The sequence below is a fragment of the Alternaria ethzedia genome, assembly GCF_023757985.1.
Source record: "Alternaria ethzedia strain BMP 0044 chromosome Unknown scaffold_60, whole genome shotgun sequence".
In the NCBI taxonomy this organism is placed as follows: domain Eukaryota; kingdom Fungi; phylum Ascomycota; class Dothideomycetes; order Pleosporales; family Pleosporaceae; genus Alternaria; species Alternaria ethzedia.
This window is the reverse complement of record NW_026056253.1, coordinates 21,985-37,854: the sequence shown is the minus strand read 5'-3', so window position 1 is coordinate 37,854 and position 15,870 is coordinate 21,985. Positions and strand designations below refer to the sequence as shown.

Below are 15,870 nucleotides of genomic sequence, written 5' to 3'. Positions count from 1 at the left end.
ATGGGATTGCAAGATAAATATACCAGTTGATCAATCGAGCTTTAGATGGCGAACGCCTTCCACTACCGATCCCAAGTTTTCAAATCAACTGAGGTTGGTCTCCAAAATGTGATGCACGTGCTTCAGCTCAATTAACACGTGGAAAGGACCCGCAATCGCTCCTGCACACAGATGCCAATCTCGCCGCTCCTACACAGCCGCCGCGTCTTCTATGTCACCGACTCTAATCGCCCTCCAACCGGCATTGGTCGATGCGAAGCGCTTGGCAGATCTCCTCCCTCATACCTTTCCTGATGACACTGCGCTTGTTCTCCTCCCAGTTCCAGAGTTCAGCTCGATGGACGATCAGTACTTTCAGAACGTTTCTCGTTCGCTCGATCAAATGGAGCATGCCCGAAGCGAAGTCTCTTACGGAATCATCTTCGCTGAGCTCAGGTCTGTCTATAACGACGTGCACCTCCTCTGTCTGAAGATCGATGATCTTGAGTAAGGCTTCCGAGAGATGCTCGGTCTTTTCTTCTGGATCACCGTCCCAGGCAATATGCGACTGGATGTCGTACCAGTCCTGGCCTTTTCGGACCACTGCCGGATTCTTTTCTAATAGCTGGAAGATCAACCGCGCTAGTACATTCTGCAAGGTGCTTGATCTGGTGCAGATCTCAAAGGCAACTGGTCGGGGTTGAAATAGCCGGTCAAGCACGATATCCACAGCCACTGGAGATAGCCAGGACAGTGCCACTTCACCGACACCTTCTTCATTGCAGCCCGAGAGCATGAGAAGACAGGATGAACTCTCTTGCCAGGCGCGCGCCTTTCTTTCCGCCATCAAATCCGATTTGCATAGCTTTGAGCGGTGTCTATCGTCATCGAAGCTGGATGCTAGCGCCTTGCGATACTGCTTCAGCGAGAGCACGGCATCCTCGGTTCGATAACTCCCAATATTCAGCGCATCGCGTAACGAAACGACCCTGGTTCTGTCTTCACGCTCGTAACTATCTGTTGAATCTTAGTATATCGGCATGCATCATCGATGTCATACGTACCTTTGAGCTCGTTCGCAAGTTCATCCACGCGTTGCGCTAGGAGGACGTCGCATCTTATCCGGATACGCCGGAAGTTGTCCCTCATGTTTTGTTCAAGGACCTCAAAACCAAGTGGGTTTCCAAAATTGATCACTTGGCGTCCTGTCTCGTCGTTAGTGAAAGGAACTCAACCCTGGATGCTACAATGGCGCTATGTACCCCAAGTCGACCCAAGAAAGTAAGTTGTCGCTGCTCGCGCAAGCATGATGATGTCCTTGTAGGCATCAACAAGCATCAAGCCTAGTTTTGGCTCAGGGTAGATCTTCCGGTATACCTCCAGGTCTGGAAGACGATCAGATATCTGTTCCATTGCGGACACGATGGCTTCTTCGTTCTTGATCTTCAGCTTCACAGTCTTGCGCGGGTTAGCCATACTCCGATACGGCTTTCGTGGTTGTGCCCTACCGAGAAAAGCAACGCGAGTGTTGAGCCCGCTATTCCGCCGTATTGAGCGTCGGCTGTTTTGACAATGTCTAGGATTCCAGAGTAGGCATTTAGAAACCTATCGAACTGCATGACGAACCTCTCCGTCTTTGACCAGGCTTTTCGGACACCGTCAGATCGTCTCTGGTCCAGGGGAGTATGCGCTGCCCCAAGGTCTTCAGCGTGTTTGTGGACGTAGGTGGACAACACATCGAGTGGCATAGCATTTAGCGACTGCAGCAGATCATTCTCTTTCTTCGGATCTGTCAAGGGGGCATCATATTTCTCCGGCACGGAATTGAGAATGCTTCTCAGCTCTGCTTTGACTCCGAGCCCTGTCCGCTTGAGTTTACTACTCAGGTAACTGTTGTGTTCCGCAACGAACTGCGATAAGGGCAAATGTTTCCTATTGCAGTCAGTCGAACTCATAACATCCACAGACTTTCCCTCAGGGTACGCACATCCACTCTGCATTCGGGAACCATTGCGACACCGGTCTTCGTTGCTTTTCATCTTGCCTGATGTCCATCTTTGAGTTTACAACAGAGATGCGCCGGCTTTCGGGGGAGTTCACTGCAAGGAAGCGACCGAGCAGGGTATGCATGGCTCCTTCCCGTTGCTACTACCGCACAGCTGAAACTTGCATAGGTTACAACGCAGGTTACCTATCCACATAATCCAACAGTGCAGGGTTGCGACCAGCTTTAGAATTTCAATACGCGATGCATATATGGAGGCTGGGGGTGTACGAATCAGGGTTCAGGTTTTGCGCTTTGTCGCACTCAGCCTTGTGCGTGGCGCCTTCCAAGGTATCTCGTGTTTAGGCTGACACAAGTGAGATGACTGCAGCGACAACCCCGCGCCAACCGCTCAAACAAACCCTGGAAATTCAACGCCCAAAGATCAGGAACGCTCCGTTAGACCAATCGATGAGGTACTTGTGCCCAGTAATTGACAATACAGCCCACCCTTTCGAGTCCCGTCGGATATACACGACCCTGTCATCTTGTTGGATAATCTCGAATTACCAATCATGGCCCCCAATGTCGTGACCACTTCCGGTCAATACTTTTGGGGGCCTCGCGGTTGCCGACGGAAGGTGTCGCATCATGTAGGCAGGCGCGTATCTGACGTTCGCCAAAGATACACAAAAGGGCCCTCGCTACAAGCTTGCTCGCATCGCGTGTGAGCCCGATCGCAACTCCTCTCATCCCTTCCACAAAATGTCGCAGCAGCCTGTGATGGACGAGGCTACCGTTGGGGCAGACGAAGGCCTAGTATGACATTCCACGTTCGTGCGTCTGCAGGTTCTAATGGATACCTAGGACACGGCGAAGACCCTGGAAACAACTCAGGTCCAGGACCAGTACATCAAGCTACTTCTGAAGAAGATAGCCTTGCTTGAAGAACGCCTTTCGATAACTAACGACGATGATCGTGCGTCACAGGTATGCCTTTAAACCCCATGCTTTTGAGTCTATTCGCTGACTGCGGCGCAGAAAAATGACGGCAAATCCGAGGCACCTGTTGAGAAGAACGATGCCGAGGAGGAAGAGGAACCCCGATACGTCATCATTGTGAACAAGTGGGATCCTGACACTAGCGACTACAAAGATGACGAGGTCACGAAAAGTAACAAAGCTCTTGTGTTAACAATACTTCTCTTTTTAAGAGAACCTAATTAGATAAGTATATATAGATTTTAAAAGTTATAAGTTACTTACTACTTTACGTTACTACTATAGTACTATAAAATAAAAATAAAAAACTAAATTTATATTATACTTAAATATAAGGTAGAAGAAAAATATAAGATAGCTACTATAGTGTCTTTATTACTTATATAACTTATATACTATAGATAAACTAATTATTACTACTACTTTTTTAAGCTCTAATATTTAGCTTAGCTTTTATAGCTATATAGTACTTATAAGAATTTTTTTTAAGTTTTTTTACTTTAAATAGTTTACTACTATAAGTAGAGATATATTATAAGTAAAGAAATTTTTTCTTACTTATATTTTTTTTTTTCTTAAAAAGTAGATTATAAATATAAAAGAGTATTACTTTTATATTAGCTACTTTTAAAGTATATTATAGCGTTAATATTAAAGATATAGCTAATATATTAGAAATAATTAATAATAAGGCCTTTTTTATAGCTAAACTAGTAGTACTAGATAGCCTTCTTTAATAACTTTAAATACTTAAGTATACTTTAGTATTTATAGAATAGAAGTTTCTAGACTTTACTACTAACTTTATAAATAATTTATAAAAAAGATAAGTTAACTATATTTTTATAAGCTATAATATAAAAATTATAGACTTTAAGAATTAGAGTTATAGAATAGCTAGCTAGAGTAAATAAAATATATTATAGAACATATAATTGTATAGGTAATAATGGCCGCAGGTAAGACACAAGGGGAAAAGTAACGAGAAGAAGGAGATTGGACCCAAACCTGAAAGTCGCAGAGCATTTACCTTTCGCAAGTCTACCATGTTTCGGCCTCGTTATAACATTGTCGAAACAGTCCTATCAGTGGCCCAGATCGATTCCGAGCCATTGCAGAGGCTGATTGGCAGAATAACGTCAAAGCTCGGAGGAGACGAATTAGTCAAAAGCATCAGCTCTCCTTTCGAAGTTTTGGTCTGGACGTGGGCAGAAGCAGAAGATGAAGCGAAGAAGTTTGTGGAGAGCGAGACGCCCGAGGAAAAGCAAGCCCGTATCGACCTGAGCGAGCTTATGCGGATCATCTCCACATCTTCAGGTATCCTCCCTCTCGACCAGTACTTCAAAGAAAGGAACTTCTTCGTTAGTGAGAGCAGCATCTCGCACGCAGCTCTGTGGACGCTATTCCCTCCAGGTACCCTGATCGTCTCACACCCCTGCCTGGGTGAGCCTCAGATCTTCACCGTCGACTCGTGCGATTCTTTCATTCTACGAGAAGAACACACCTTCGATCTGACATGCTTCAGCTTCGACTGGACTGGTACTGAGTTTACCAGGGTACCGTTCGAGATGAGGATTCGTCACTGGGGTTCCAATCGGAAGAGCATTGCTGAATTACCGTTCTATCCGCTCAAATATTACACTAGCCCAGATGAACAAGACGTTTCATCGGATGACGCTATCGCTCGCCTCAAGGAACGACTTGTCGCTCGGGGGGAGAAGTTTGTCAAGCTCTGTAATCCCGGCAAAGGCAAACAAATGTTTACTTACTCCGGTGATGCGCACTTTCACACAGGACGTAGCTTCGTTGGGAACGATGATGATGAGGGGAGGCGCGTTCGACACGATGATGATACTACATCTTCTACCGACACCGGCGTCGGACGAATCAGCGAGGCTCGATACGTGCAAAAGAAGAAGGTAAGTCATTGCGTACTTCTAACTAGATTGCATTGCGTTTTTGTCTAACTTGGCTCTAGATTGATGGTACCACAATGGTCGATTTCACCTCTTTCTTCGAATATCTACCCCCGAACACTCCAATTCTAGGCCATCTTCCCCAGTTCTGTGGCCAACTGGAGAACCTCTCACCCGAGAAGCGCGCCAACAAGATATACAGAGACATGTACAAGACTCACTGGGATCGACACCCCTCTGGCAAAACCATGTCGTCAGAGCAACTCATGCATTGTCCTCCAAGAGTCCTCGGATACGCGCTGAAGCAGAAGAAGTGGGCGCAGCTCCTGGTAGAAAAGCTCAACCCTCCCAACGATGCCGATGCAAGTGTCTTCCGCGACAAGTTGCAGCTCGACCCGGACTCTAAAGAGCTGGTTAAATGGTCCGTGCAAGCACATGAATACGGGAAGGACGTCGACGCCAAGGGCGAATCCAAGAGCTTGCAAGATTTTGCGCCGGACAAGGGTAAGGGTCTCGTCATCATGCTCTACGGTAGGAGGAACCTTTCGCGCGATAGTATTCCACGGCCACTAATCAAATATAGGTCATCCCGGCGTCGGAAAAACTCTAACCGCAGAGAGTGTAGCTCTCATGGCCGGCAAGCCTTTACTTTCCGTTGGAGTATCTGACATCGGGATTGAAGGCGACAAAGTCGAAGCAAATCTGCAAAAGATATTCGACCTTGCAGGGAAATGGGAGGCCGTACTCCTCTTCGACGAGGCGGACGTTTTTCTCGAAGCGCGCGGTCGCGGGGAAAATGATCTGAGGCGTAATGCCATGGTCTCGGTACTCTTGCGCGTGCTAGAGTATTATGACGGCATACTGATCCTCACCACCAACCGCATGAGATCTTTTGACATCGCTGTCCAGAGTCGCATTCGTAAGTCTATCGACCGACACTTGCTGATTCAACGTTTTTTCCTCCTACTAATACACCTTCCCTAGACATTGCGATCAAATACGAAGAACTCATGCAATCGCAACAAATCGCCATTTTTGAATCCTTCCTCGTGCAACTCCAAGGCAAGAAACTCGTTCATAATTTCGATGACCTTATGCGATGGGTCGAGAAAGACAGTCGCAAACTCGGATTCAATGGCCGACAGATCAGGAATGTGGTGTCGACAGCTATGGGGATTGCTTTGGTGGATAAGGAGAATGGTGGGAAGCTGAAGAGAGAACATCTCATGCGCGTTGCCGAGCAGACGAAGCAGTTCAAGACTGATTTGATTGCTGAGGAGGAGATGTATAAGAGGTTGCAGAAGGGGATTTCTTGAGGGAATGTCGCAGTGAAGGTTTTAGTGCCTGCTAATTACCCTCCTCCCTGGGCCGTACTCAAATGCGTGTTCAGTGATGGCACGCCCGATGAACTTCCAGAACGATCAGTTCAGCTCAAGTCAGTCATCTGCAACGATGCTGAACCATTCATCCCTACGTGTATCAAGACTATCGCCACTAGAATGGTAAGCCCGTTGAGCCACAGTCTTAGTACATCCACGAGTCGGTTCGAAAAACACGATGAAAGTCGGCGAGGCGTGATGTATCCATGGGCTAAGCCGCTGCTTTTCAGTGCTTAGCGATGCCCAGTGTGTATTTTGAATCTTCTGGCGAAGGATCTCAGCCTGTCTTTGCCATGTTGAAAGAAGCTTGTCAGCATGCCGCTGAAGTGTGTCTAGGAAATGTCCCACACGGATACCATGTTCCTGGGTTACTCTAGAAATTAGACGCAAACGATTGTTATGCAACTGGGGAATGTATATGCCAAGTGTCTTGCAGGCAGGCTCCGTCAGGAACATGTCAGCTATCAGTTCTGCGAAGCGGCCGCCTGGTAGCGATCCTCGAAGTAGGCAAGGCTGGTTAGTACCTGCCTTCAAGGAAATCTCACATCGTCCGAGATTTAGCTCCATGCGGCTACCAAACAGTTCCATGATGTGAGGATTCATCTGGAACTGGCTGAGGTCTAGCCATCGTGGTACTTTGGCCACAGGTGTAGACGCTCCGATCATCCAACCAAACTGTCCGTAAGATCTTCGGATGGTCAGGTAAGCGTCTTCGGATAGTGAGTTGGCTTGAGTAATTCTGGCTGGGTAGCAGACTAGCGCATGCTCGTGTTGAGCTCTTTGCGACTCATCCGTAGTCTGATTCTCGACAATGGAAATCTCATCTTCCGACGGTTGCATCCATGACGGATATATGGCCATGTCGATAGGTTTGCCATGTTCAACTGGAGGACATGGAAAGTGAGAGCGGTACTGAGTTGAAAGGATATGTTCGATTGTACATCGCCAAAGACGATTCACGTCCCATGCGGTATGTTGAACCTGAGCCGTCGCTTGCCGGAGAATAAGTTCCAAGAGCTCGGGTATGAGGAGGAGGCGGTGGGTAGGAGTGAGTGGACTTATTGGTGCTGAAGCTTCAAGGTCCTTTGTTGCCGTAGGCTTTGTCGCTATAGCTCTCATTGCTACTGTGTGCTGCGGAACAGAACGAGACGTAAAGACAGCTACGCGCGCGTCGATAGCCCGAAGCGTCTGGCTCCGCCATTGCTCCACACTGGCTTCATGATGTTCCTTCGGGCGCTGAGGGGGCAGAGGCCATGGAATCCGAGGAGGATCTCGACCCATACGCTCCTCATCAAGCGCACCGACGTACAAAGCTGAATACCGGACCGAGTCGTAGTCCATGGAGGAAAGGTCTTCATCCGGGAAGTACTTCGCAATCAACAGGTCGTGGGGATGGTAAAACATGGCGAGATGAGTATGAGTGGTAGGAATGGCACGTCTTTATGCTGCAGCGGCGGAGGCACGTAATGTCCCGAGTCAAATTCCGCGCAGATGGATTGCTATCGCATCGCCCCTGCAGTTCTGGATGCAGGCTACAGCAGCTTCGACGGTTCTGCGAAGTGTCGGACGCGACGCGCTAAGTGGGGCTGGAGCTGGGCTGGGGCTATCGATTACGAGCAGTCGGCGGTACTTGCCAATGACGCAGCCTCGGCGCTTCACGGTTGTCTACGTTGCATTCCGAGTGATTGCGTTCAAACGCTTACGCCGCACAGCAGCTGATATATATTCATAAGAACTCACGCTCACTCCTAGTCAACTCACAACCTCTCATCTCACCGGTCTTGCTAGCTCATATCCACCGCGACCATGTCCACCCGCGGGCAGTTCAACACAAAGAACCCGACTATCAAGCGCATATGTACGCGAGCATTGGGCTGTGACCGGTGACAAGTAGCTGACACGTGTCGTAGTAAAGGAAGCATCGGAACTGTCGGTATCGCCCTCCTCAGACTACCACGCCGAACCTCTAGAAACCAACCTGTTCGAATGGCATTTCACAATCCGCGGCCCGCCCGAGCCATCACCGTACGCCGGCGGTATCTACCACGGCCGCATAGTCCTCCCGTCGACGTATCCTCTCCGTCCACCATCTTTCCGCTTCCTCACGCCCACTGGCCGCTTCGAAGTCAACCGCGAGATCTGTCTAAGCATATCGGGTCATCATGAAGAAACATGGCAACCGGCTTGGGGCGTGCGCACAGCCCTCGTTGCGATAAGGAGCTTTATGGACACGGATGCGAAGGGCCAGCTCGGCGGCATCGAATGCAGCAGGGAAGCACGCGAGCGCATGGCCAAGGACAGCGGCGCGTGGAAATGTGCCGGCTGTGCCAAGAGCAATGCTGACATCATGCAAGAGCGCGAGGAGCTCGTCAAGGAGGTTGAGGAGAAGGAAGGCAAGAGGAAAGATGACCAAGTCCCCGAAGAGCTGAGACTTGCCTATCGCGACGAGCTGGGTAAGGAAGGCCAGGACGACAAGCCGGTGGACAAGGGCAAGCAAAGGGCAGTAGAGAGTCCTGCTGAAGTCGCGTCGCCTGTCGCGCCATCAGTACCTACTGCTACAGTACCAGTCACAACCCAAACGCGACCCACCCCTGCTGTACCTACGGCTAGACCGACAAGGACAAGACCCACACCGCCGCTCCAACAGGTTGCCCAACGTAGTCCGGACCTGGCTTGGATCGATACTTGCATTTACGGAATAGTGGCCGCGTTATTGTTCATGGTGCTCAAGAGGTTCGTGTGAGCAAGCCATTCCAGGTTTACAGCTTTGCTTGAAGAGTCATGGTAAGATCGGCGCAGTGAAATTAGCACGGGTGTATTGGCGTTGAATGTCTGTTCATGTTCGTGGGGTATCACTTTCTGTTTCGCTTGAGTTATCTGGTGGTTACTCGCGTGCCATGCTGTTCGAAAGACCTGGATGAAATGGCATATTCCCCATCCATCTCTCAACCGATTCGAAGGGAGCTGGGGCGTTGGCGGTCCGTGTTCAATGGGATCATCACCGTAACAGTCGTACATGAGCCATGTGTGGTGTTCGCTTCAAATTCGACAGGTAGTACGAAAGGCTGGGAGTGTCTGAGACACATGAATCTTGATATTAGGATATGCCCGTGAAATACTGCTGGTCGCACTCAAAGCACATGTTCGATGCGAAACCCTATGTTGTCACGACAAGTTTCACACGTCTTGCTATCATGTGGGAGTAATTGAGGCGACAGTCATCTAGCCTATCGTCGCAGTATAGCGCAATTGCACAGGAAGATTAATTCAAGCGAGCCTTTTGAGGTCGCCAGTACGATGACATTGGGGTGCGCTATCATGGTTAACTTCCCGAGGTTAGCCTGCCATTAGCGTCTTGGCATCATCTGCACCTCGAGGTCCCTTGCTTTACAGCGTCCCATTCGCGACGCGACCATCCAAGTGCGCTCCACCCCGCTGATTTCGCGCAAACCTCTTGTACACGCGTTATAGAAACTCGTCACAATCTGTGCACGACAGAAATGGCGCGACTATCGCCGCGTGTACGCGACTGAGCAGCCCAGACATGTCCCTGATCCTGCACGAAGCCAGCAACCGTCTTAGCAGAAAGAACAACCAATATGTCGAAACCCGCCTCAACCCCCCACTCGGCCCGAGTGCAGAAGGTATGCACTCTCTGGACTCATGACGATAACTTTTCTAGAGATGAGATCATCTTCAATGGAGAGAAGTTCCCTGAGTTACCCACCAGTGCTGGTGCCCTCCTCCAGATTGTGGCGATACATGCAGACCACACTGTACGAGACTTTCACACAGGATCCAAGAGTCAGTCGCAAGACGCGACACACTTCAAAGCCGATGCGCTGCACAAGGATTCCAATATAGATCACCATCCGAAAAGAAACCGTCGGGATTCGATAACGATTACGATTGATGAGAATGGCTCGACCATTCCCGGTGGTCGCGAAATCGATGCGGAAAAAGCCTATGTTTTTGTCCCTAAACCGCTTCCTGCAGACTTGAAGACAAAGTATCTGAACCTACAAGTAAGATCTTCACGGATTAATCTTTTGCTCAACTAATAGCAACAAGGTTTCTATATCGGAGAGAATCGCGAAGGTATTCGGATTCCGCAATAGGATGCAAGTTGTAGTGACGGAGGCTGATGAAGATGCTCACGAAGCTCATCACGTAGAGATCGTGTTCCGTGATGAATACCTAGCACGCGCGGATATGTGGCGCATGGCCATTGCCGAGCTCAGCAAGCGTACCGTCTACCGTGGTCAACGACTACTTTTCATGGGTACCATCAAGGCCACGATAAAACACATATATATCAATGGCCAGTCTGTCCATTCGGGGTACTTCTCGCCAAAATCGAAGCCCATCTTTCGCAGCGAATCTGCACGATACACATTGTTCATCCAAATGTCCAGAGAGATGTGGGATTTCGATACCGAAGGCGCTGGCGAGATAATGTTCAACAAGGTTGTCAGTGGCTTCCTTCCAGACCTGTTCAAAAGGTGGTTGAGGATCAATGCGCGACACTTGGTCACCATCATACTGTTTACGAGGATGCAATATGATGGAGAGCTCTTGGCAGATCAACCTGAGGGGACGACGAGCAACATGTCCTCGGAGTCGCATTCGGGCACGTTTAGAGATTACTACAGAGTGGTCGTGAGCGATATGGCCAGCGGGGATTGGATCAACATCCTGTATCAGCTCAAGAAAGAGTTCAGGATGTTTCTCCGTGAAGTGTCTCTGGTCCGTAAGCCAGTAAAGCTTGTTTCTGAGAGTGAGGAGTCAAGCTCTGAAGACACTGCTACTGATATTGTCATAGCTGGTCGACCCTCTTCCGCAAGCCAAGGTAATATCCTGGAAGCCATCAATCTGGCTGCAGCCCAATTCGCGAAGGATTACATCGATCGAGATCTTGTTCGAACGGGTATCTCAGTCATCGTTGTTACTCCAGGTACTGGCGTCTTTGAAGTCGACTACAACATGCTCAAACTTACTACGGATACTCTTATTGGATCGGGTATCGGTATTGACCTCGTGTGTCTCTCGCCGATGCCTCTCCATTCCGTACCCTTGTTCAAGTACCAAACGCCTCGCTCAGTGTCCGATATGAAGGCTGAGCACGACAAAGAGCGCCACGGGGCCGCGAGCATGTCGCGCACAGAAGAAGATCAAACTCCACGCCAAAGCCAACCGGATTTCGGCTCTATGTCACGCGCATCCACTGTCCGACGCATACCGACAGACAACCCCCTTGACTCGTCAGACGGATGGAGGTTCGCAATGCCATATTGGGTAGACGTCTCCTTCTGGTCCGGAACATCCGAAGAGATATTGGAACTCACAAAGCCACGAAAGGCTGATAAGATCGTGAAAAAGTCGCGCAAGAAGGGTCGTATCTTTTCTCTACGTTGTCGTTTGTATGAGCTGCAAATGATGGGCGTTATGGAAAATGAGCTGGGCGACATTGCGATTCCCTACCTAGAAGAAGATCCAATGTACCCGCATCATCTGCGCGAATTGTTTGAGACCAACGAAGAGGGCGTTCGAGCTGCGCAAGCAGTCAAGCCTTCCGCAGCTGCAGCAGGCTCATATTCTTCGCGGGGTGACAAAGAATACACCGACGACCAGCTGGACGAGACAAGAGCTGCCCAGAAGGCCTGGATGGAGGCATACGATGGCGGAGTCTTTTCCCCTCTCATGGAAAGACACTCTACGTTGAACCAGCTCCAGGTTCAGAAGCGAAGGCTAAGCGACGCCATCACAAGCGGATCTCCGGAGCTGTCGCGAAGTCTGCGTCTGTCCTCCTCATTCCGCAGCACTGCTCCGTCACTTGGACAGTCAGCTCGGCCTCCGCCAGAAACAAGTTTTCCTCAACTCATGCATGAGAGATCTAAAGATCTTGAAAGCCAATCTCCTCGAGGAAGTACATACCGGATGCCTGATCTCCAAGGCGACGGATTGCCACGAGCCGATATATTGCGGCGGCAGAACAACATGACCAAGGGCATCGTTGGAACTGATCGCCGAGCGGCACATAAGAGAAATGGCTCCGGAGATTCCCAGGATCATCGTAGAGCTATGCACGTGAAGCCAAACAATTCCCCAGCTCCGAGTCGAAGATCATCTCCTCCAAGGCGAGCCGGACTCTTACCTATGACTAGTGCTGGGCCCGCCGCAACAACCCAGCCGGAACTGAAAAGTAGACCTTCAAACTGGTTCTTGAGGCAAATGAGCTTCGGTGGAAAAGCTGCGCCAGCTAAACCGACTCTTGGGGACGCCACCATCGATATCAGTCAGGGTAAAGTGAAGCCTGCAATGCTGACTGTTGAGAAGAATCAAAAGGGCGCTATCGCTGAAAGACTGGCAAGCACTCGTAACACTTCTGCAGGTAAGCCATCACAGCCGATTGCAATTAAACCTGCATCGCGAGCAGGGCCCACATCTGCTGAGTCACTGGCATCCAATCGCGCAAGCCGTTCGATCGAGACGGTCAGGGGTGCGCAATCCGACCGATCCAACGTCCCTTCGCAACCTGGTTCAGTCGTGAGAGATCCTGGATCTACATTTCTACTTGCAGGAGCGAGAGGGGCAGGCGAGCACGTTGGACTAAAGCCGGACTTGTCTTCTAGCGCAGGCGCTAGAGATGCTCCACGTACTCTGTCGCCAACAAGTGCAATCGCTCCTTGGGCAGTCTTGGTCAATCCTTGCAACCCGAAGAAAAACATCATAAGCTCCAAAAACCAGTATCGGCGTTGGCACCACGTCTTTCCTAGGACGTTGAGAGCAGGTACTGTAAAGTGGAGATCTTTGTGTTCACCTGCTGCAGTACCTTTAACGCATGAGTGGTTCCCTTCTGTTGAACAAATAGCAACGCAATACAACGAAAGCCCATACAAAATTACGCAAAATGAGGATGACGACATCCTGGAAGCACCAAAGAGCCGAGAGTCTCTCATCAAAGAGCTGATTGCCTTTCGCCTCTCGCACGGATTCCAGATCATTGTCGGCTCTTCCGTAGCTGAGTTTTCTGGGCGACAAGAGAAATCTCTTGCTAGCATTCTCGATCCTGAATACATGTCTAGTGATGGAGACACTATTTTCATGAGCGTCGGAAACAATATCCACCAGCTGGTATGTGTAGCCGGAGGAGAGGTCGAGGTAAGGAGATACAACAGGAAACCTACCACGGCCTTGGAGTCATCTGCTGGTATTGATACGCCCTTCCCATATAAGCCTTTCATCCGCACTGCGTTTGAGGACACCTATGATCCTCGAGAAATTGTGCTACGTCCACCACGGAGGGAATACAACTGGAACATCATTGATACCTTCTTGGCCGGCTATCACGACGAGTTTTCCGAAGTCCTGCGCTTCTGGCGAGCTCGATTCGTGCTCATACCAGTCGACATACCGGCTATGCATCGCAGGCCGTTGCCTGTGCAAGACTCACCCGAAGAGATACGTCTCGAGGGCATTCGTAAGCTTACCCAGCTATGGCAGAAGTTTCGCTACATTCCCCCAGAAGAGCGCTACTTCCAGCCAGCATCCGTCTTGAAGCAGAAGGACCCAAATCCGCTTGCGATCGAGTATCACACTCGCGATCCTTCGGCGGTTGTCGCGGCCGGTCCAGACCACTCTCTACTGAATGATACCGACAGCGAATTCCAGACTTCCATCTTCTCGGATGCGGAAAAGTATCACACATCCAGTATAGACATCAAGAAACTTGCGGAAGATCTTCAGGGCGAAAAGGGAATTCAAATGCTTGATCGTCGGTGGCATCTGAAGTTACACTACAATTGTTTCTTGGGGTTCGACCTTACCAACTGGCTACTTTCCAACTTCAAGGATATCGAAACCCGAGACGAGGCGGTGGAATTCGGTAACGAGCTGATGAAGAAAGGTCTCTTCCAGCACGTACAAGGGCGGCATCAATTCCGAGATGGCAACTTCTTCTTCCAGATTGCAGCAGAGTACAGGGCGCCGCGAGCCGAATCTCGAACAGGGTGGTTTGGCATGAGGAAAGCAGACAAGTCTGTTCCTTCCACGCCACTTGCGGAGGCGCCTCGGACGTCGCCACTGATATCGAAAAACATCAAGTCCCGTCCCGGTACCGCCGATTCTTCGTCTAACAGCTCAGGTTCACTCAAAGAGGGGGAAAAGACCCCCACGCGCGGTGAACCGCATAAGCGAAAAGTCATCATGTCACGCGTCATGCGCTATGATGTCGATCCCAGAAAGCGTTCGTATCGGCCTGAGATCATTTCACTACACTACGACCGATTGCACAATCCCGACAATTGTTATCATATCCGCATTGACTGGATGAACGTTACGGCGAAACTCATTGAGGATGCTATCGTCACCTGGGCTACAAGTGTGGAGAAGTACGGCTTGAAGCTGGTAGAGGTACCCATCGCGGAGGTAGCGGATATTGTCGACCATCATCCTTTCCGTTCACCCTATGCAGTCAAACTTGCATTGCAGCCTCCCCAAGTTCAGCCTGAGGCAGTATGGGACTCAACGAGCTTTTCCCCTCAGTATCCCAAAGTTGATAAGTTTGCTTATCATAAGCTCCTGCTGCGGAGGCTGAACTTTGTTCTGGACATGGAAGCTGCAAATGCCTTTCCGCCCGACGTTGAAGTCACATACTCCTGGGGCACACCCGACTACAAATACACGCAGTTCATACATAAGAGTGGAGGCCTGCTCGCTCAGATCACTGACGATGGGAACTTCCTTCTGCTAGCCAATAGGCTTGCGCACAATCGTGCCAAAGACAACGGCAGGATAAGGCCTGTGGATCCTTATGAACATAAGAAAGCCATGACAGATGGTAGTCAAAGCAGCCGTCTACCCTCGACACCCGCGGTAGAGCGTGGAAACCCGCATCGTAGTCCGTTTGCAAGTCCTTTGGCACGGCCAGTCCAAGACGCCAGTCTCCTCCACACCGCGCTCACGTTCCACGATCCGAAATCATCAGCAGCGACTACTCCAACGTCTGCATCTTACATATCGCTTTCTCCCGAGCAAGTCAAAGATGAAGTAGAAGCCTTTTGCTCGAACGCCTCACTCCTCTCCAGCTTTTACGCTGACGCTTTCCGCCACGCGCCATCTCCTTCTCCACGAATCTTGCCTGTAGGGGAAGACAAGATACCAAGCTTGGGGCTGCCACCCGCAATTAGTATTAGGGATGCCAGTCCGGCGGCAGGAGGCTGGACTCTGAGTAGTACGTTTGGAGGACCTAGTGGCATAGCTGGTCGCAGACAGGGCAGCGAGGGGAGCATGTATAATATGGGGAAGAGAGGTAGTGTAGTCGATGGCATGGATAGAGCACCCAGGCGGCAAGATAGCCAGGGAAGTGCTGGAGCCGGAGTATGAGCGAGGCGAAAGAACCAATGTATATGCATGAAGTCGTATTTGGTCTTTGGACCTTGTGCTATTGTTTGGCGGGCGTTGGTGTAATAGATAGTGAGTAGAGGAACGATTGGATAGAGGCTGAGAACAGTCGAAAGCGTTTATTGTCCAAGATGTGCGAATGGAGAGAGGACTGAAAGATCCAGGATGAAATAAATGTATGTGAACCCTTTAGTATAAGGAGCAATTC

At 50.0% G+C, this 15,870-nt stretch overlaps 4 protein-coding genes across 4 annotated transcripts; 3 read left to right on the top strand and 1 right to left on the bottom strand.

Annotated features, from left to right (window-relative positions):
• Positions 1–223: 223 nt before the first annotated feature.
• J4E87_010932 (uncharacterized protein) lies at positions 224–2,034 on the bottom strand (the record flags this gene model as incomplete). Its single annotated transcript, XM_049382500.1, has 5 exons — positions 224–996; positions 1,044–1,184; positions 1,242–1,437; positions 1,488–1,911; positions 1,967–2,034. 5 exons carry the CDS (start codon positions 2,032–2,034, stop codon positions 224–226), a joined length of 1,602 nt encoding a protein of 533 aa, XP_049227746.1.
• A 694-nt stretch (positions 2,035–2,728) lies between these two features.
• Positions 2,729–6,197, top strand: J4E87_010931 (uncharacterized protein; the record flags this gene model as incomplete). Its single annotated transcript, XM_049382499.1, has 7 exons — positions 2,729–2,782; positions 2,831–2,953; positions 3,005–3,151; positions 3,925–4,884; positions 4,944–5,412; positions 5,465–5,800; positions 5,866–6,197. 7 exons carry the CDS (start codon positions 2,729–2,731, stop codon positions 6,195–6,197), a joined length of 2,421 nt encoding a protein of 806 aa, XP_049227745.1.
• A 1,869-nt stretch (positions 6,198–8,066) lies between these two features.
• J4E87_010930 (uncharacterized protein) lies at positions 8,067–9,003 on the top strand (the record flags this gene model as incomplete). Its single annotated transcript, XM_049382498.1, has 2 exons — positions 8,067–8,118; positions 8,171–9,003. The coding sequence occupies 2 exons, from the start codon at positions 8,067–8,069 to the stop codon at positions 9,001–9,003; spliced, it is 885 nt and encodes a 294-aa protein (XP_049227744.1).
• Positions 9,004–9,804: 801 nt separating this feature from the next.
• Positions 9,805–15,644, top strand: J4E87_010929 (uncharacterized protein; the record flags this gene model as incomplete). Its single annotated transcript, XM_049382497.1, has 3 exons — positions 9,805–9,904; positions 9,945–10,285; positions 10,332–15,644. 3 exons carry the CDS (start codon positions 9,805–9,807, stop codon positions 15,642–15,644), a joined length of 5,754 nt encoding a protein of 1,917 aa, XP_049227743.1.
• Between the last annotated feature and the right edge of the window lie 226 nt (positions 15,645–15,870).